The 22,188-nt window shown below is 48.4% G+C and overlaps 1 protein-coding gene across 1 annotated transcript in view; it reads left to right on the top strand.

Annotated features, from left to right (window-relative positions):
* The window catches only part of GLP1R (glucagon like peptide 1 receptor), a 469,752-nt gene that overhangs the window by 331,987 nt on the left and 115,577 nt on the right, over positions 1-22,188 (top strand). The window contains exon 8 of the mRNA XM_089692563.1: positions 20,968-21,028. Coding sequence (XP_089548689.1) covers positions 20,968-21,028 — 61 coding nt within the window. The remainder of the gene's footprint in view (positions 1-20,967; positions 21,029-22,188) is intronic.

Below are 22,188 nucleotides of genomic sequence, written 5' to 3'. Positions count from 1 at the left end.
AATGTGTCAGGATAATAAACTCTTCCAGGTTTTTATGAACTCTTCCAGGTTTTTAGTAATGTCTGCGATGCTCCAGTCCTGAGTCTTCTCTATCCTCCTGTTTCTATGAGGAGGGTCCGTCTTCGAGAGCCCACATCGCTGGTGTGTAAAGCGTTGTACAAACCGTTGGCACTATATACTGTAAATCCTGTATAATAATAATAATGTGGACACTTCCCACTGATTGTCCAGGGGTGAGGTCCTCTGAGGGTTCAGATCAGGAGTGAAGTCATTGTGAGAGACCTGTCTCAGATGGGCCAGCAGAAGTAGTCCTTGCACCCAGAAATGGCACCAGCAAGGGACCCAGATGGTTGGGTGGACTTAGTTGAGTATACCTTGCTTCACTAAAAAAGGAACAAAACCATGGGTGAGGAGGTTCCCACTTTGAGGAGACTTGGACTTTTGGGGCAAGACTACCCATGACTTATGATGTCTGCAAACCTCTAAGGGGGCAGTATAGTTTGTTATTGGGTGTTGTCCTAATCTGGGCTTTTTTTCAGTGGGAAAGCAGGAAAATGCAGTTCTGGCACCTCCAGCATTGAATGTATGTAATGGTGTGGGGTGTGCTGGAGGGTCTAGTGTTGCTGGGGATCTATTGTCACTGAGGGTTTTTTTTTGTGGGGACTCTGTTGTTGCTGGGGAGGTCTATTGCTGCTGGTGGGGGAAACTGTTGAGGGAGGTGTCTATTGTTCCTGGGGGAATCTAGTGTTGCTGACTGCAGGGGCTCTATTTTACTGCATTTCTTGTTATCATTATCTAATGCAATACAAGTTACTTAGCAGCACAAAATGATATTTGGTTCTGTATTTTCTAAACTGGCTGGGATGTGTGTAGGGGTGGAATCAGGGGCAGACTGGCCATTTGGAGACTGCCCGAGGGCCCGTAGGGGGCCCCATGAGATGCCCCTGGTACCTTTTTCATAGGCTTTTTTGAGTTTGGGCAAGGACACAGGGGCCCCATGATCCCCTATTGCCCGGGGGCCCCATGAGTTGTCAGTCCGCCCCTGATCACAAGCATGACACTAGGGTCTTGGCAGGCTTAAAGCAGGTTTAGTCTCCACCCACATCAATCACCCTGCAGATGGACACTCAGACAGGGAGAGTGCAGCTCAGCCAAAACCATGATGCTGGAATGAGACCACCAGCTGCCATGGAACTGGAGCGTTACACACTCCCGACACCAGACCTTTTTTATGAGCAAAGTTATGTGCTTTTCATCTCAGCATCCACATGGGGATCACATGCTCATTAATAGGGTGGAGCCAATGGTTTGGACCAAACCGAAGTTCAGACCAAATTGTGGTTCTTTAAGCGTTTTGGTGTTCTGCCAAAAGCCCAAATTTTTGCTGTTTGGCCCTCTCTATTGATTCTACAAAGGACAGCGTCCCACCGTCAATGGTTCCAAAGTACCAAAGGGCACCCCCACTGCATCCTTAGTAACTGCTGATGTCACTGGCACATTGGCTGACATGGCCACGAAAGCAAAAGGGTACGGATAACTGTCACATTACTGCCCAAATCACTGCCCAGATATGGCCACTGGTCATCTTTGGGGTTCATCAACATGGGAACAAGGTGCTGTGCCAGAGTGGTCTCCCAAAGGCACCCCTACCATGTTGAGGGCCCCTTTCATGGCCAGCCAGACTGCAATGCAGGCCTGGTGTGAATTTTTTAAGGAGGACCTCATGCATCACAGCTCGTTTTAAGAGGGGGGGGGGGGTATTTTCATCAACATGGGAACAAGGTGCTGTGCCAGAGTGGTCTTCCAAAGGCACCCCTACCATGTTGAGGGCCCCTGTCATGGCCAGCTAGACTGCAATGCAGGCCTAGTATGGATTTTTTAAGGAGGACCTCATGCATCACAGTTCGTTTTAAGAGGGGGAGGGTGTATTTTCATCAACATGGGAACAAGGTGCTGTGCCAGAGTGGTCTCCCAAAGGCACCCCTACCATGTTGAGGGCCCCTGTCATGGCAAGCCAGACTGCAATGCAGGCCTGGTATGGATTTTTAAGGAGGACCTCATGCATCACAGAGGGGGAGTATTTTTTTAAGCCACATTATCCCTGCATGGTAAGTTTAGAGGCCAATTTGGGCTACATTTCAAGGAAGACAAAATCATTGTTTTTTTGTGGCTAAATCAAGGTCAGGTGCATTGCCCATCCCCTATGATCACAAATCAGAACTCATGCCGTTCTCATACTCACCTTGACACTCCATTCCATTAGCGATGGACAATCCATTTTTCGTGCTCTCAATGTTCTCGGATCCTTCATACATTGTTTATATAATTGTTTTTGTACTTTAACTGACAATTAGACTTGTTACCCCCATTCATCCAGCCGCCGTACACGCCACAAATCACTAAAATGATTCAAGGCCTGTAATTAGTCTGCATTTTGTCACCTTTTATAATCGAGGGAGTTATGGATGAAGACCATCCCCGGAGTAAAGCAATTTATTGATACTATCATTGTGCTCCACGTACATTTTTAATTTAATTTGTATTGAATGCTTTAATTCCTAAAGTAAATCCTTTCAAAATCTGATGGATGAGTCGCTAAACCGCCTGTCTAGGAGATTATAAATTTCACAGAGAGCGATTAAGTTAGCAAACGGCACTTCGTTTCTGTCACAGAGCAGCAGTTGAGCCGTTATTCAAAGAAGCTTCAAACCAAACCACAAACAAGGCTTGCAGCCTCCATCCAATTCATTCCTCCGAAATAAAGTGAATCTGTAAGTGAAAAAGTATTACATATTCCTATATCCACTTGACCTTCAGGTTTTACCCCCTTCCAGGGGCGGACTGACAACTCGTGGGGCCCCCGGGCAATAGGGGTTCATGGGGCCCCTGTGTCCTTGCCCACACTCAAACCACACCCAAAAAAGCATATGAAAGGTACCAGGGACATCTCATGGGGCCCCCTACTGACCCCAGGCCCTCGGGCAGTGCCCGAGTACCCGAATGGTCAGTCCGCCCCTGCCCCCTTCACAACCAGGCCATTTTTTTTTTTTTGCTATGCGGCACTGCGCTACTTTAATTGGCAATTGCACAGTCATGCTACACTGTACCCAAATTAAATTTATATCATTTTTATTTACCCCACATCCAACTGCTATCTAGATCTTGCAGGCTCCACCTCCGCAACATCTCCAAGATACGCACATTCCTCACCCCAGACACCACCAAACAACTTGTACACTCCCTCATCATCTCACGCCTGGACTACTGCAACTCCCTTCTCACTGGCCTTCCCAACCGAACGCTATCCCCACTCCAGTCGATCCTGAACTCAGCGGCCAGACTCATCCACCTCACCAAGCGCTCCACATCTGCCTCCCCCCTCTGCCAATCCCTTCACTGGCTCCCGATTGCCCAACGCATCAAGTTCAAGCTGCTAACCCTGACCTACAAGGCCACTCACAATGCCGCCCCGAACTACGTAACCGACCTGATACCCAGATACTACCCTACCTGTGCCCTCCGCTCCTCACAGGACCTCCTGCTCTCTAGCTCCCTGGTCTCCTCCTCCCACGCCCGATTGCAGGACTTCTCTAGGACTTCCCCCATCCTCTGGAACTCCCTATCCCAATCCATCAGATTGTCACCTACCCTCCTCACCTTCAGGCGCACCCTGAAAACCCTCCTCTTCAGGGAAGCCTACCCCACCCTCACCGAACACCCGACCTCACCTAACAACTAACCTCCTTCACTCCACCCACCACTCCATCCCCCACAGCCATCTCCTCCTGTGCCACCTTCCCCTCCCTCCTAGATTGTAAGCTCAAAAGAGCAGGGCCCTCGAACCCCTCGTGTATTGTATTGTTACTGTCTTGTCTCAGGTTATGTCCCCCACGCTATTGTACAGCGCTGAGCAAACCCTTTGGCGCTATATAAATACTGTATAATAATAATAATTTCACACAAATAGAGCTTTTTTGGGGGGTATTTGATCACCACTCTGATTTTTATTTGTTAATTATGGTCCACTACCCCTTAGGAGTCGCTGAGTTTTGGGTCTCCCCAGGGGCGGACTGACCATTTGGACACTCCACCACACCCATCTCCCACAGTCCCTCACACCACACCCATCTCCCACAGTCCCTCACACCACACCCATCTCCCACAGTCCCTCACACCACACCCATCTCCCACAGTCCCTCACACCACACCAGGGGTGGACTGACCATTCAGGCACGCGGGTACTGCCCGAGGGCCCGGGGTCAGCAGGGGGCCCTGTGAGATGCCCCTAGTACCTTTCATAGGCTTTTTTGGGAGTGGTTTGAGTGTTGGTGAGGACACAGGGGCCCCATGATCCCCTATTGTCCGGGGGCCCCATGAGTTGTCAGTCCACCCCTGGGTCTCCCTATAGTCCTGCACAGCCAGGCAACATGCATTTTCTTCCTGCCTTACACTCCAGAGACAGTAAACGGTCTTTGAACTTGTTTTTTTTTTAATATTAGGGTATTTGAACTTGGATGGAAATGAGGGATACATGGGATGCCCAAGGAACTGTTAAACTGAGGACAAATCCCTGGAGCTATGTACAGATGCTCAGAAGGGTTTCTCATCTTTGGAGAGCTCTCCAGCCTCTCCTGGCGTACCACCTCAGACTCCAGATGAAATCTCCTCTTCACCCAGCTGCCTGAGGGAATCCCTGGACAAGGGGACCCAGAATCTGCCACTTTAGGATCAGCAGTCCCAGATGGGGGTCTAGTCAGGTTTCCCACCAGAATGTTTGTTCCCCTTATCTGGCCCAGGGGGTGTGGGATACTCACTCACGCCCCTCCTGCAAGTCTATGGATTGGTGGTTACCTTTAGGCTTTACTCTGGCCTGGCTCCTTCCCTGCTTCCCACCCTGTTCTCTTGGTTGAGGCTGAGAGATCATCACTTCCAGCTTCTCTGCCTGTTGGTAGGCCCCTCTCCTGGACCTCCCCCCAGGCTCCACACACACCATCCTGCTCACTCCATCTTCCATCCAAACTTTACTGCCACTGAGCAGGCTCATCCACCCTTAAGGGCTGTCCTGACCCCATGCCAAGCCTCCTGCTTGTGGATTGACCATACCATGGATTGACCACCCCCGCCCACTAGGTTCTAGAGACTTCTCCAAGTCTCTAGATCAGGGGGAAGGTATCAGGGAACTGACCCACATTTGACAAATTTGACCCCTCTGGCTGTTTCTCCCAGCTGCCATTCAGCCTCCTGCTAAAAAAAATTATTAGCTAGCTCCCCCTGGCTAACTAGGAGGGTGCTACCTTATATAATTGAAAAAAGACTGAACATTTTGAAAAAAAAAAAAACTATATTTTTTTACTTTCTGCTATAAAACATATCCAATTTTTTTTTTTTAAATCAAATTTCTTCATCAATTTTGACCAAAATGCATTCTGCTACATGTCTTTGATAAAAAAAACAAAATCCCAATGAGTGTATATTGATTGGTTTCAGTGAAAGCCGGAGTCTAAAGTTACATGTTTACAAATGATGGTATACAGTATATACTGGAATGTTTCATTTATTTATTTTTTTTTTTTTTTTTCCAAAAAAATAATGTTTATTGTGAAATACAGTTTGACATAATAAGCTAAGATAAACATGAAATGTGAGAAAGACAATTAGCAACACACACATCCAGTCAAGAGTGCATGAAAACAAGTACAATTACAAAAACAAAGCAGTGTGGGGTAACTAAACCACGACACGGTAGTGCCTGAAATACATTAGGACGCTTGTAATGAAACGCGTTAGGCCAGGAGGCCCCAGACCTCCTCTGATAACGTCACAAAGTGTGGATCTGCAGCGGGGAGAAGAACGCAAACGACGTCTAAGCCAGAGTCAGTGCTATAAGTTGAAAGTGGTGGAGGCGTCTGAGCGCCGGTGTGAGAATGTGCGATCAAGTATACTGCTAGTATGAAAGGGGAAGTGATTCTGTCATCATAGCTAATTGTCCTTTGGGTAGTTGACCAATGCATGCAGAGGTTAGTCAGAAATGAAGAAAAGAAGCCATAGAGCGGAGAAAAACAAAAAAAGAAAGGGGGGGGGAGAGTAAGAGAGAGAAGAACAAAACAAAACAAAATAAAAACAAAACGGGGGGGGGGGGGGAGGAGCAGCACAGGGGGTGGGCAAATGAGAAAGGGAATAACAGAGTGATTGTTATCCATACGGTGATACAGTCGCCAAACCTACAAAATTCCAGCCTGTCATCAGAATCGGTCGGTTGGGGGAGGAGGACAAACGGGGGTAATCTGCCAGTAAATCTCAAGACAAGTGAGCGCTTACAACAACTTATAAAATCAATAAGTGAACAAAATTAAATTAAACGAGAAAATAGCAGCTGAACACCAAAAAGGTACCATAAAACCTTCACAATAATCAGAATGCATAAAGGGGGGAGGTGCAGCGCTAACTTAATAAATATACACTTAAATAGTTACACAAACCAATGTTAAGGTGCTATTAAAGTGCAAAACGGTGACTAAAATGAGTATAGTCCATAACGTGTTCAAAAAGTGTTCAAAACCCAAGAGTCTTCAAAAAGCTCCAATGCCTGGATTCGTGGATGAGGTGATAAAGGTATAAAGATTGCGCACTCACCAGATACGCAATCCAAATGCGCATTCAAAGCAGATAATCCTAGGGTCCTCATATGGATCTGGTCAGATCTGGTCACAAAAGCCCCTCGTCACTCGATGGTGTTTGCCACGCATAGAAGAAAAAAAAATCTGCCACCACAGAGTCAAACAAGAGAGAGTAGCGCCCTCAGGGGGATCAATTGAATTCAGACCGACTGGTCCATAAGAGATCGGTATACAGGAGTAGTCAGAAAATGTGTCCAACAGGCCCATACGTGAGAAAATGTCGTGGGGGTATCGTGTGCAGTTGCAATCAACTCCTCCATATCCGCTATTTTTCCCACTCGGGTGAGCCAATCACGTATAGAGGGAGGACGGGTGGAGCCCCACAGAACAGGAATACAAAGTCTGGCCGCATTGACCATATGCATGGCCAGGGATTTGAAGTATTGTCCCCTGGGAAGGGGAGAGTGGTGAAGGAGAAATTGAGCTGGGGAAAGAACTAAGGGCAAGGTAGTTACGGACACCACAAGCCGATGAACCTCTCGCCAAAACGGTTGAAGAGCCGGGCAGGACCACCAGATGTGAAGAAACGAACCAACAGAAGTTCCGCATCTCCAACAGCTGTTGGGAAAGGAAGGATTGAAACGATGAATCCTCAAAGGGGTGTGATACCATCTAGAGGCTATTTTGTAGCTGTTTTCCTGGGTCGAGACATTAAGGGAGCATTTATGAGAGTACTGAAAAATTAAATCCCAGTCGGAGTCTGATAGGTTAGTGTCTAAATCTCTATTCCAGGCCCGACAAGAGGGAAGAGAGTTGTATGTCCTGTTTTCCAGTAAGAGGGGGTAGATCTCCGAAATCAAATGTTTACATGGTTCTGCTTTAGCGCAAATAGACTCGAACAGGGTAAGAGGGCGGGACCAGTTCTGAGTGGGTTTATGTGATAGCAGGTAGTGTCTAATTTGGAGGTATGCCCAAAAGGGGAATTCGCGGATATCCAGACTCGTAGGTAATTCTTGAAGTGTTTTCAACTTGCCATTGTGGATGAAGTGTTTCGCCAAGACCTGTTTATATGGCCAGTGTTTAGATAAAAAATCTTGGTGCATCCCGGGAGGGAAATCAGGGTTAAGGCGGATAGAGGTTAAGGGGTTGGGTGTTTCAGAGATAGACGCGGATTTACACGCCAAACGAAAATTTTTTAAGGTGGGCCCTATCAGTGGGTGAGTAAGAAGGGCCAGTGGCGTATGTTTCGGTAAAAGCCAAGGGATTGAGGCCAGGGGTAGGGAGGAGGAAGCACTTTCAACATATATCCAATCCTTGGAGGACTGGTGAACGTGCCAATCGACTATCCGTGCGAGGTGACATGCCCAATAGTAGCGTTGAAGGTCAGGGAACCCAATACCACCCGCAAGTTTAGGGAGGATCAATTGGGAGTAGGCAATGCGCGGACGTTTATGGTTCCATAGGAACAACGAGCACATTCTTTTGCAAGATATGAAGAAGGTCACCGGTAACTGAATTGGTAATGTCTGGAAGAGATATAAGAGGCGGGGAAGTATGTTCATTTTTAAGATCGCTGCCCGACCGAACCATGAGAAGCAAGGATGATGCCACTTACTGAGATCTTCCTGCATAGAGCGAAGCGCTGGAAGGAAATTTTTTGCATAAAGGTCACCAATGTGACGGGTAAGCTGGACACCGAGATAAGTAAAGGAATCCCTTTCCCAATGAAATGGGAATTGGGACTCACAAAAAGAGACTAGTGCGGCTGGCAGGGTCATATTAAGGGCAGAGGACTTGGAGAAGTTAATTTTGAAATTTGACAGGAATCTAAAAAAGGCGAGGTCTTTCAGTAGATTGGGTAAGGTAGTACGAGGGTCTGTAAGAAACAGGAGAATGTCATCCGCGTAGGCTGCTAACTTGAACTCTTTGTCTGCTATCATGACCCCCTTAATATCAGGGTTAATACGGATTTTCCGTAGCAGCGGTTCGAGGGACAAAACGAACAAGATGGGGGATAGGGGACATCCCTGGCGGGTGCCATTTCTCAAATGAAAGGGGTTTGACAGATGGCCGTTAACTCGCACTTGGGCAGATGGGTCAGAGTATAGGGCCATGATAAAGTTAAGCATCTTCTCACCCAATCCCAAGGCCACTAGAGACGCCTTTAGATAATCCCATGCAATCCTATCAAAGGCCTTCTCTGCATCCAAGGAGAGGTAAAAACCAGGATATCTAGAGCCATGGATCCAATGGTTGAGATTAAGAGCCTTAATCGTGTTGTCCCTTGCTTCTCTGCCCGGGATGAATCCAACTTGATCAACGTGGACCAGAGAGGGGAGCAAGGGGAGAAAGCGATTAGCAATGATCTTAGCGAATAGCTTAATATCCACGTTCAGCAAGGAAATGGGTCTATAGTTGGACACCTGGGTGGTATCTTTCCCACTTTTGGGGATAACCGTAATGTGAGCCTCCAGGAGACGGTTATGCGGTTGTGAAGGGTGGGAAAGCGTATTAAAGGCAGAAAGAAATGGAGCTCCCAAAATATCTAGAAAAGATTTGTAGTAAGCTGCCGTAAAACCATCAGGGCCTGGACTCTTACCCGACTTCATCTGTTTCACCGCGCACTGCAGCTCATTTAGGGAGATGTCTTTTTCAAGAGCGAGAACCAGGTCCTCGGAGAGGGCGGTCGGACTGTGGAGATGGAGGAAATCGGAAATCAAGGAGGCTCTGGATTTATCTGTGTGTATAGGGGGGCGCTCCGGAGGAAGATTGTATAAAGATTTATAAAAATTTTCAAAGTGAGCAGCAATGTCAGGGTTAGATGTGGCCTCAATGCCGTCGGGGCCCCTAATTTTATGAACCGTCATGGACGATCGTTGTTCACGCAGAGCTCTAGCTAAAAACCGTCCACTCTTATTTGCGAATTCATAGTAGAGCTTCTGTGAAAGAATATATCTTTTCCTGACTACCTTACCCAGTTCCGAGAGAAGTTGTGTGCGAGCGTTCGTCAGTTCCAAGAGAGTGGAAGCGGCCAGGGTCCGCTTATGAGCTCGCTCCAGTGAATGGATCCTGTCAGTAAGGAGTTTCATACGCTCTTGTTTGAGCCTTTTACGATTCGTCGCTTTAGCTATAAGAATACCCCGAATCACGCATTTGTGGGCTTCCCACTGCGTGAGAGGTGAAGTATCCGCGGAGTTATTCAAAGAAAAATATTCAGTTAGGGAAGAGCGGATCTCTTGTTCGGTAACAATATCCGCGAGCAGGGAAGCATCTAAACGCCAAAATTTAGAGCGCGGATGTGCAATGGGGAACTGCAATATCATGGTGATGGGATGGTGATCGGAGAAGATCATTGGCTCTATGGTGGCGGCGTGGAGGAAAGGGAGATCCGATTGCGACAGAAAGAAGTAGTCTATCCTAGAGTATTTATTGTGCGGCGGAGAAAAAAAAGTGTAGTCCTTAACAGTAGGGTAAAGGGTACGCCAGGAGTCGTGCAATTGCAGGTGTTGTAGTTGTATATGTATTTGTTTAAGGGCCTTGTAGGGCAAAAATGAGCAACCTGAGGAGGAGTCTAACAAAGGACTCAAAGGGACATTCACATCACCCCCCAGTATCAGCATCCCTGACTGAAAGGCGGCCAGGGAGGAGGTGAGGGAACGTATAAACGAAACCTGCCTAGAGTTAGGAGCATAGACATTGGCAAGTGTGATAGGTCTGTTGGCGAAGGTCCCCTTTATAAACAGATATCTCCCTTCAGGGTCTGCAAGGGAATCAGTGACACGGAAGGGGAGGTGTCTAGCAAACAGGATGGAAACTCCCTTTGATTTAGCCAATGGGTTAGTGGCATGAAGGACCGTGGGAAAGCGGAAATTATGAAGCTTGGGGACAGAGTCTTGGCGAAAGTGCGTCTCTTGCAGGAACACCACGTCCACTTTCTGTTTGTGTAAATAGGAAAGTAGCATTGAGCGCTTTTCAGGTATGTTCAAACCCTTAGCATTAAGTGATAGGAGCTTCAAAGACAGTGGACCCGTCATAAAGGAAGAGGAAGGCATGACTAACGAGCAAGAATGAAGCCTGAAGCCTTGCTGCACCACTGCTTGGGAGAAAGAAAAAAAAAAAAAAGGAGGGGGGGGAGGGGGGGGAAAGGAAGAATACAGGTGATAGACGGCTCAAGGAACAGGCCCGCTATTCCAAAAAAAAAAAAAAGGGGGGGGGGGAGAGAGAGGAAGGGAACAGGAAGAAAAAAAAGAAGTACAAAGAGAGTAGCAAAGAAACCAAGAGAAGAGATAGTAATAATTGCCGAATAAGGGGTTCAGTATAAGCTCACAGAGCTCACTGTGTGGGGAACTAGATCGGCGTGAAACCAGGAAGTGAACGACCGCCGGCCGGAGGCCCCCTGTTTAAAATTATGCGAAAGGAAAGCGGAAACGAGGATGCCGGGGTCGAGAGGTGCAAGTACCGCAGGGGATCTTCAGAGTTGGTAACGTAAGAACGATCAGCGATCCTCTACGAAGGACGGTGCAGGGTGTATCGTTAAAGGGTTGAGAACCGGGGCGATAGGAGTTGTCGCAACGTGAGGCGAGCTAAGTAGGCAAGAATCATCGCAGTCGTCGTATATAAGAGGTATCGTAAAGTGTACCGGGGGAATGCAAAAAGGACAAACAATGTCGAGGCGGAACGAGATGAGGCTCCTCGGTAAAAAAGGGAGTGATGGAGGATCCTCACCACTATTACAGGCAAACCGTGTCATGTAATATAAATGTAAACATAAGAAGGCAGTCAAAACAGTACAGGTATAATCAAAATCACAACAGATCGGGCATGAAAATGAAAATCCCCCCCCCTCCAGCCCCTCCCCCACCCCCCCATTCAACAAACAGTAACCCTCCATACTCCTGAGGGTCAAAACCAGATCCTAGAGAAAATACAAAAGGAGTAAACAAGTCCCCCAGGGTAGTAGAGGGAACGGGCACAACCCCCCTCAAATTATGCATATGAGAGGGGACGAGGAGGTGGAAGGAGACCACGTATGGAGGAGGTCAGGGGCATGAGAACTTTCAGGTCAACCTCTTCAGCCATGGCAGGGATCAGAGACCGGGCCGAGAATAAAGTACGACTCCAGTTGAGTCGGTCTGGCAGGTAGGGGAGAGAGGCGGTGCTCGTTCACTCCGCCACCCTCAGTGCTCAATATGAGCAGTTATGGTCTTTAAAAAAACATTTACCCGACTGAGCAATCAATCACCCCATCAACCCCCACCACCCCCACAAAAATATAATAAGCCTCGGCCAAATTTCACATATATTATACTTAACAAGGAAGCGGAGTCCTCTTCCGGTGAATCAGAAAAAAAAAGGAGCATGCAGTCCGAAGCATGTAGGGGTGGAGACATCTACAGCAGGACAGTCGCACATCAGCAGTACGACAACTTCAAAGGCAAAGAGGATGAGGTTCGGGTGTTTCAGGATGGGTGAGGCCATAGGACGGTGATCGCCCCGGAAACTCTCGGTCGACTGAAAAAACGGGAGGCCGGAAAAGGCATGGGACGAAAACTTTCTGGAGGCGGAAGACCTGTGAAGGGGTGTTGATTCGTCGGCGAAGAGAACCCGAGCAAAGCCCAGTAGTTGAATCCTACCATGGGAGGCCGAGACAATAGGAACATGGCTCAACATCTTGTTTGGCAGGAAAGAGGTACAGCGGCCCGGTCGTAGCTTGCAGGATAACAACTGTAGGTGAAGCTCGTGGAGTGATGGCTATCATTTTGGCAAATAAGTGGCGGCAACCTTAAAAGAGCTTGTGCAGTTGGTGAGGAGTGCACTGAAAAGCCATTAGCTGGTGAGAGTCGCAGACTCTTAGATTTCGCGCCTCGGCTTCCTGTGCGCCGGAGAGGCCGTTGGGCTGAGGGAAGCTGGCATGCCCCCTGCAGGGAGTCTTGGAGGAGTTGATGGGACCATCCGCCCCCTACGATGAGATTGGCCAAGCCGATCCATAGTGCTATCTTCAGTTCCTGGGTCCGGGGATGGTGGCACGCTCATGGAGCCATACCACTCAGGGAGGTCAGGCTGTGGGATGTCCAGGGAAACGCAGAAAGATGGTAATTCGTCAGGAGTTCGCAAGTTGTGGGTGCGACCATTAGCATGCACAGAGAGCAAAAGGGGAACCTCCATCTGTAGGGGATGTTACGTGATCGGAGCATATCCAAAAGAGGACGTAAAGCACGCCGTTGTCGCAGGGTAATACTGGATAGGTCCTGAAACAGTTGTATTTCCGCTCCCCCATATAAAAGATGCCTCCTATCTCTGGCGCAGTGGAGGATATCCTCTTTAAGCGGAAAACTAACCAGGCAGCAAACGACATCCCTAGGTGGGTCTGCGTCTCCCCTCCTGGGGCGGATCGCTCTGTGAACACGCTCGATATCAATCATGGTTGCAGGCGGGCGACCAAGGAGGTCATTAAATATGGCGATAACCGCTTTGGAGTTTCCACTGATTCTGGGAGGCCGCGAATTCTAATATTATGCCTGCGACCCCGATTGTCTAAGTCCTCAATATGCCTCTGGATGTCCCTGATAGCAGAAGCGTGGAACGCTGATTTTTGCTGCACACCCTGTATAGCGGACCTGTTTTGTCTGGAGGCGGATTCCACCTGTTCCAATCTGGATCCCAGAGCCTGTATATCTGCCCTTAAATCGCTAACAGCGGTATTTAGCGATGTAGTCAGGGTGGCTTTGATGTCTGCGGCCACCATCTGGAGATCCCTTAGGGAGAGAGAATGGGAGGCAGAAGGGATGTCATGCTGGGGCACTGTATCTGGGGCTTCATGTGTGGCTGAGCAGGAGGGAATAGCCATGTCTGCACATGTGGCAGTACAGGAGGGAATCGCCATATCTGCGGCTGTAGAGGGAGGGGGGGAGGGAGCCGCAGAGGGGGAAGGAGATGGCTGCTGTCCCTCTTTCTGCTGTTGGGAGCGGAAAAGCTCCTTTATGGGTCTCCCCTGCGCACTATTGCCCCGAGGGGATCGTGAACGGGCACCGGATGATGTCCGGTCCGTCTTCCCCATCCTGTGACAGCTGAGGCTCACCCGACACCTCTGAAGGCAGTGTAGAGGGATCCGGCCGGCGGGAGCTCTCAGGCTAAGCGTCCATCTTCCTGGCATGGCAGACCACGCCCCTATTTATTTTTTTATACTAGTAATGGTGGTGATCAGCGACTTTGAGTGGGACTGTGGTAGTGCGGCGGGCAATCTGACACTAGCTAACTAACACTGACATCAACTGTGACACTAATACAGTGATCTGTGCTAATAATATGCGCTGTCAATATACTAATGCCACTGGGCAGGAAAGGGTTAACATCTGGGGCAATCGAAGGGTTAACTGTGTGCCTAACAAGAGTTCGTGTGTAGACTGCTTGCTGCTTTTACTAAGGAATGTGACAGTTTGTATTCCCTGCTTTGCAGAGAGACAAAAACCGGCACATTCCTGATGACAATAGAGAGATCTGTGCGGTTTACCAACCTAGATCTCTCTCCTGTCACTTGCTCCAACGATCGTGGATCATTGGCCGGGGCCCGCTGATTGGCATGTGCAGCAGCCAGTGTCAGCACAGTCAGGTCGGCGCACACATGCTCCCCCTACCTGGAACTAATATATATATGTGTGTGTGTGTGGTTGTGATTCTACGCAGCTGGCCGCACTGTAGCAGTAAAACTACAGTCGGCAAGTGGTAATCTAGACGTGTGCACCGGAGATGTTCGTTTCGGATGTATTTGTTCATTGAAGGATTCCGTTTCATCACATTTGTTATGTTGACCTGATAAGTTTTCGGCATTCATTTCGAATCTTCAGCATTCATTTTGTATATACAGGCGGACCTCACTTTACGAACGCCTCGGTTAACGTAATTTTTGGTTTACAAATTGAAAATAACGCCTCGGTTTACAAATTTTTTTCACAATATGAACGGATTAATTGGTTTTCAATGCATTTCCTAAATTTTTTTAATCATGTCCCTATACAGTATTTATGCCTTTAACCGTTTCCATACCGGGCAATTTTACACCTTCCTGCCCAGGCCATTTTTCAGGTTTCAGCGCTCTCACACTTTGAATGACAATTGCGCGGTCATACAACATTGTACCCAAACTAAAATTTTATCATTTTCTTCACACAACTAGAGCTTTCTTTTGGTGGTATTTAATCACCGCTGGGGTTTTTATTTTTTGCTAAATTAAGAAAAAAAGACCAAACATTTTGAAAAAAAAAACACATTTTTCTTTGTTTCTATTATAAAAGTTTACAAATAAATAATTGTTCTTCATAAATTTAGGCCGAGATGTATTCTGCTACATGTCTTTGGTGAAAATAACCCAAATTAGGATGTATTTTTTAGTTTGTAGGAAAGTTATAGAGTTCACAAACTATGGTATAGATCTGAATATTGATCAATCCTGAAGTACTGACGGCCAATCTAATTTCTTGAGGTCCAAGAATGTCAGAACAGTACAGATATCCCCCAAATGTCAGGACGGTACAGATATCCCCCCAAATGTCAGGACAGTACAGATATCCCCCAAATGTCAGGACAGTACAGATATCCCCCAAATGTCAGGACAGTACAGATATCCCCCCAAATGTCAGGACGGTACAGATATCCCCCAAATGTCAGGACAGTACAGATATCCCCCAAATGTCAGGACAGTACAGATATCCCCCAAATGTCAGGACGGTACAGATATCCCCCAAATGTCAGGACGGTACAGATATCCCCCAAATGTCAGAACAGTACAGATATCCCCCAAATGTCAGGACAGTACAGATATCCCCAAATGACCCCTTTTTGCAGAGTAGACAGTCCGACGTACTTCATAAGAGGAATGGCGAGTTTTTTGAAGTTGTATTTTTTTGTCATAATTTTTCGGAAAATGAAAAAATTAAAAGTACAGCGTCATCATATAACTGGCATGGCGGTGAACAGGGACACTGACTGGTGACAGTATGAAAAAAAAAAAAATATATATATATATATATTTTTTTTTTTTATTATATTTAATTTTTTATTACATTTTTTTTATTTTTTTTAAGATTTTTTTTTTATATTTTACTATGACCAAAGTAGTACAATGTTACCATAGTAACATTGTACTACTTTGGGGAAGTGATCAGTATTTTTTTTTTTTTTTTTGTGCTTAGCTGTGATTTGGTCACAGCTAATCACACGACATGTGCATGTGATTAGCTGTGACCATTCACAGCTAGGCACTAGTATACAATGGATGGCATCATGAATGAAGCCATCCATTGTATACAACTGTCATGTGACCTGCTGTGATTGGTCACAGCAGGTCAAATGGTACCAGCAACGGGAGTCGGTACTCGGATCTGTCATCGGTCGTGTCCGAGGTGCACGGCCGGTGACAGATCGCACTGCTGCGCCGCTCTGCATTAGCGCAAACGGCGCATGTGTGGGAGCACGCCAAATGGCGTGCACCCGGAATGGAAAGACACATCTGAAGCCGCCAAACGGCCATTGGCCGGGCGGCTAATGGTTAAAGTGCACTTCATAAAGAGTTTTAGACGGATAAAAGACTTTTTTTTTACTTTTTTTCTGACCTTCGGAATGGATTCATTGGTTTTCAGTGCATTTACGAATTAATTTTTAACGGATTTATTGGTTTTCAGTGCATTCCTATGGGAAACCACGTTTTGGTTTACAAATTTTTTGCAATACAGCAATACAAAAAATCCCGCTGAACGAATTAAATTTGTAAACCGCGGTACACCTGTATGCTGGTCTGGGTGGATTTGAAAAATTTTATAGTCTTTCGGGAAGATTGCTATATGTTCGATATATTATCGGAAGGATTCAATATTTTTGGATGTTAGTCCAACCCACCAAGAGAAATGGCACGATCTGATTGGACAATAGCAACTGGCATCATGTGCCGCTGTATTAATGGGTGGAACAAGATTTGGATTTCGGAAGACGGCTTTATTCTAACATTAATACACAGTCTTTGAAGGAAACCAGCCAGAGTCACCAACATGTTTGCAGTTTGAATTTGTTTTTTAATTCAATTTCATTTTGTTATTTTGAATTTGTTTAAATTCGTTACTGTTTTATTACGTAAATGCAGATACACTAGAATCTCCGAGTAACGAAAATTTTGTTAAAATTTTGGTTCGGAACTAAATGAACTGCACATGTCTAGAAAGGACAGAAGAAGCAGCAAACCAAAGGATCAGCAGAGCTGGGGGTTACTACTGAGCCAGGGATCTTATGAGTGGGAGTACTAATGAGATAAGGGTACTACTGAGTCGGGGGTACTACTGAGCCAGGGATTTGCCGAGTGAGGGTACTAATCAGATGGGGGTATTACAGAGTTGGGGGTACTACTGAGCCAGGGATCTGCTGAGTAGGGGTACTAATGAGATGAGGTTATGACTGAGTCGGGGGTACTACTGAGCCAGGGATCTGCCAAGTGGGGGTACTATTGAGATGAGGGTATTTGTAAGTCAGAGGTACTACTGAGCCAGGGATCTGCCGAGTGGGGGTACTAATGAGATGGGGGTATTACAGAGTTGGGGGTACTACTGAGCCAGGGATCTGCCAAGTGGGGGTACTAATGAGATGGGGGTTTTACTGAGTTGGGGGTACTACTGAGCCAGAGATCTGCTGAGTGGGGGTACTAATGAGATGAGGGTAATACTGAGTCGGGGGTACTACTGAGCCAGGGATCTGCGGAGTGGGGGGTACTAATGAGATGAGGGTATTACTGAGTTGGGGTTACTACTGAGCAAAGGATCTGTCAAGTGGGGGTACTACTGAGCCAGAGATCTGTTGAGTAGGGGTACTAATGAGAGGAGGGTATTACTGAGTCGGGGGTACTACTGAGCCAGGGATCTTCCGAGTGGGAGTACTAATGAGATGAGGGTATTACTGAGTCGGGGGTACTACTGAGCCAGGGATCTGCTGAGTGGGGGTACTATTGAGATGAGAGTATTTCTGAGTTGGAGGTACTACTGAGCCAGGGATCTGCCAAGTGGGGGTACTAATGAGATGAGGGTATTACTAAGTCGTGGGTACTACTGACCCAGGGATCTGCCGAGTGGGGGTACTATTGAGATGAGGGTATTTCTGAGTCGGGGGTACTACTGAGCCAGGTATCTGCCAAGTGAGGGTACTACTGAGATGAGGGTATTACTGAGTTGGGAGTACTACTGAGCCAGGGATCTGCTGAGTGGGGGTACTACTGAGCCAGGGATCTGCCAAGTGGGGGTACTAATGAGATGAGGGTATTACTGAGTCGGGGGTACTACTGAGCCAGGTATCTGCCAAGTGGGGGTACTAATGAGATGGGGGTTTAACTGAGTTGGGGGTACTACTGAGCCAGGAATCTGCTGAGTGGGGGTACTAATGAGATGAGGGTAATACTGAGTTGGGGGTATCACTGAGCCAGGGATCTGCGGAGTGGGGGGGTACTAATGAGATGGGGGTATCATAGAGGTACACTAGATACCTCCTAAACTTTCCCTCATTTAGGAGATATTCACACAACATGCAGCCTCTCTTTTCCGTCTGATGATTTAGTTCTCCCATTCTCTCTGGTTGTCTCTCTACCTCCCTCTCTCTGGTTGGCTGTCTCTCTACCTCCCTCTCTCTGGTTGGCTGTCTCTCTACCTCCCTCTCTCTGGTTGGCTGTCTCTCTACCTCTCTCCCTCTTTCTGGCTGTCTCGCTACCTCCCTCTTTCTGGCTGTCTCTCTACCTCCCTCTCTCTGGTTGGTTGTCTCTCTACCTCCCTTTCTCTGGTTGGCTGTCTCTCTACCTCCTTCTCTCTGGTTGGCTGTCTCTCTACCTCCCTCTCTCTGGTTGGCTGTCTCTCTACCTCTCTCTCTCTGGTTGGCTGTCTCGCTACCTCCCTCTTTCTGGCTGTCTCTCTACCTCCCTGTCTCTGGTTGTCTGTCTCTCTACTTCCCTGTCTCTGGTTGCCTCTCTACCTCCCTCTCTCTGGTTGGTTGTCTCTCTACCTCCCTGTCTCTGGTTGTCTGTCTCTCTACCTCCCTCTCTCTGGTTGGCTGTCTCTTTACCTCCCTCTCTCTGGTTGCCTCTCTACCTCCCTCTCTCTGGCCGTCTGTCTATCTACCTCCCTGTCTCTGGTTGCCCAGAGTGTACATCGCCGGGATTTTAACGAACTTTAATGCGGATTCCTACTTTTGTCGCTCTGAAGAGATAGCAGTTTATACCTCCATGTCCTGTGCGGTCTGATTCTGAATGGGAGGATCTGGCTCATTATAATCACCCGGTGCACTCTCAGAGTTCTGATGGGAATAGTTGCGGGGTCTGCATCCCTCTTAGAAGTATTTAACCCTTGGGGTGGATTTTCACCTCCTATTGGGAGGGCAGACTAAAATCCGACTTGTATCTTGGTGCAGACTTCTGGAAAAATCAGTGAGCCAATCAGAAAAGCAGGAAAGGACATTTCTGGGGGGATTCTGTGCACCCCTCCAGGTTGCCTTATTACATTTCATTTTTTTTTACATTTTTAGAAAATTAACAGAGCTGCATCAGGGCCAATTTCACTATTAATTGGATCCTGGGCAAACATTTACTTGGACCCCCCCCATGCAATTTCGCCCCCCCTCCCCTTCCTCTACAGATCCCTGTATTGTTCCCCCAGTGGTCTCACCTTGATAGCAGTGGTGTATTCAGGTTTTGTGCTGCCCTAGGCCCCAGAGAGCCTGACACCAAGCTACACCCCCACCCCCCCATGCACGGAGAGAGACTGACACCAACCAACCCCCCCTCCCCCTCGTGGACAGAGCCTGACTCAGACCAACACCATCCCCCCCCTGCGGAGAGGGACTGACACCCACCAACAACCCCCCTCCCCCACAGAAAGAGACTGACACTGAACAACACCTTCCCCCCACCCCCCCTGTGGAGAGAGACTGAAACCAACCAACACCACCCCCCTGCGGAGAGAGACTGACACCGACCAACACCCCCCCTCCCCTCCATGGAGAGAGACTGACACAGATCAACACCTACCCCCCACACACACTCCCACGGAGAGAGACTGACTCCGACCAACACTAACCCAACCCCCCCCCCCGAGAGAGACTGACAGCAACCAACACCACCACCCCTCTCCCCCACCCCCCCGTAGAGGGAGCCTGACACCGACCAACACCACCCCCCACTGCAGAGAGAGCCTGACACTGACCAACACCACCCCCCCTCTCCCCCACACCCCCCCCGCAGAGAGAGCCTGACACCGACCAACACCCCCCCCCCCCACAGAGAGAGCCTGACACCGACCAACACCCCCCCCCCCCCACAGAGGGAGCCTGACACTGGCCAACACCCCCCCCCCCCCCGTTTGCAAAGAGAGACTGACACCGACCAACACCACCTTCCATTAGCATTGCCCCCAATACACCAGCCGCCCCCCCTCCCTCGGCAAGAGAGAGAGAGACACTCACTTTCACAGCTCTGGACATCCCCGGGAACGAGAGTCGTGCTGTGCATACACTGTCAAGCAGCCTGCAGTCTCTCTTGGATCCCACCTGGTCCCCATGACGTGTGTGTCCCTTCCATCTCTTCTACCAGAGGGCGGTGCTGCCCCCCCCCTTGAAAAATGTAGCCCTAGGCAAATGCCTTGTTTGCCTTGTGGTAAATACGCCCCTGCTTGATAGAAGTCAGACAAACACCAGGAACAGCCTTCCGGGTCCTCTGCCCGAGAAGATCTTCAGCGGGCTGATGGTCTGCAGCTTGTCGGACATGGTGAGGGAGACGGGTCGGTGTGATTGTGCCCAGGACTGACAGGCGCTGTCACCGGACAAGGTTTACCTTACTGAGGCGGCCAATCACAGCACAGGACGTAACACCCAAACAATCTCCAGCCTCCTCAACATTCAATTTCACCCTCATCCCCTGAGTGATAGCCAAAACCACTCATCAACTGTTCACAGGTATTGCGGGCTTAAGGGGCAGCTCAGCTGCTTTGGGCTGCACAACAATGACTGGGCCCAGGGCAGCTGCCCCTATTGCCCCGTGCTAAAAGACGGCCCTGAGCCGCATATTGAAATAGAAGGACATTTTTAAATAACATTTAATTACAAAATAACTTGTGTAGCAATTTTATTTTCTATATTATTATTATTATTTTTTTTTTTTTTTTACAAAAGTGGAGTTTTCCTTTAAATGCTCTTGCAGCTGAATGCATCAGGCCTCTCTGTATTTTCTTTCTTTCCTTCCATAGTATGTAAGATCGCTCTCTGCCTTGGTCTTTCAGGGTCTGTATCTCTCTAATATTCCAGTGACTGTCTCTTCTCTCTCTCTTCTCCCCCTCAGGTGTCCCATTGCTGTTTGTCCTCCCTTGGGGTGTAGTCAAGTACCTCTACGAAGACGACGGGTTCGTTACTGACTCTCTAATTGCGCTGTCTGTGCCTGGCTGCTGCTGATTGGCCGTGTTTGTGTGTTTTAGCTGGTGCTCCACTAGTACATCTTGTCTGTGTTTCTTCATAGGCCATTGTTCTCTCACCTTCCCCATCCCACCACCACCATGGCCACCACCATCGTATCCAATCCAGCATTTTTAAGGCCTCCTGGAAGCTGACTCCCGGCTAGAAGATAGGGGGATCACTGCTTGACCACAGGTGAGTTCACCTGAAGCTCAGCCATCTCACTCACCTGTGTGCAAGCAGAACTCCCCACACGTTGGGTGCTGGCCGAAGAACGGGTAACCAGGGAGGAGAAATGTAGATGGAACCTGAAGGACGGCCTCATTTCTGCCTCCTCTTCACCCATATGCAATGTTTGCCATTTCACACATAGCTCCTTAGCTTTCTTCAGCAAAGCCTCACCGTTTGTGTTGGGTGCAAATGAACGCAGGAAAAGGGGAGTGAACACAACTGCAGTGAAAACTAACTGAACACCGATTGGGGATAGAGAGCAAATGATGGGACTCAGTGAAATTGTTTGCTGTCTTTAAAGGGAACAATGGCAAGGATCTTTAAACCCTCTGTAGGCAGGTGTACTCTTTCTCCACTGTAGGTGGCGCTCTACTGCAGCTGGAGGGGAAGTCAAGACAACCTTGGTTTCTCTATGGTTCCCGTGGTCGTCTGGAGCAGCGTTACGGTTTGGCTGTGCTGCATCCAGGTGACCATGGCAGCCATCTTGGGTCAAGCAGAGTCTTTTTAAGTCCCTGCCCCCAAGTTTTGGCACACATTTGACAAGTGGCTCGTGTAGGGAGAGCTTACTTGCCTGTCAGGGACAGCACTAGCAGTAGGGAAAGGTTCCAGAGGATTAGGGAACGAGCAGGGACTATGTCTAGACCCAGGAGCGGAATGACAACTCATGGGGCCCCCGGGCAATAAGAGATCATGGGGCCCCTGTGTCCTCGCCCACACTCAAACCACACCCAAAAAAGCCTATGAAAGGTACCAGGGGCATCTCATGGGGCCCCCTACTGACCCGGGGCCCTCAGGCAGTGACCGAGTTCCGCTCAGTCCGCCCCTGCCTAGACCTCCTTACGCTCCCTCTTGGGTTGGACCGGCCACACCGGACTCCTCC

Source organism: Staurois parvus, unplaced genomic scaffold (assembly GCF_062004578.1).
Source record: "Staurois parvus isolate SC_StPar_1 unplaced genomic scaffold, SC_StPar_1.0 ptg000595l, whole genome shotgun sequence".
Classification (NCBI taxonomy): domain Eukaryota; kingdom Metazoa; phylum Chordata; class Amphibia; order Anura; family Ranidae; genus Staurois; species Staurois parvus.
Note: the sequence above shows the minus strand (reverse complement) of the source record. Positions and strands in the feature narration are given on the sequence as shown.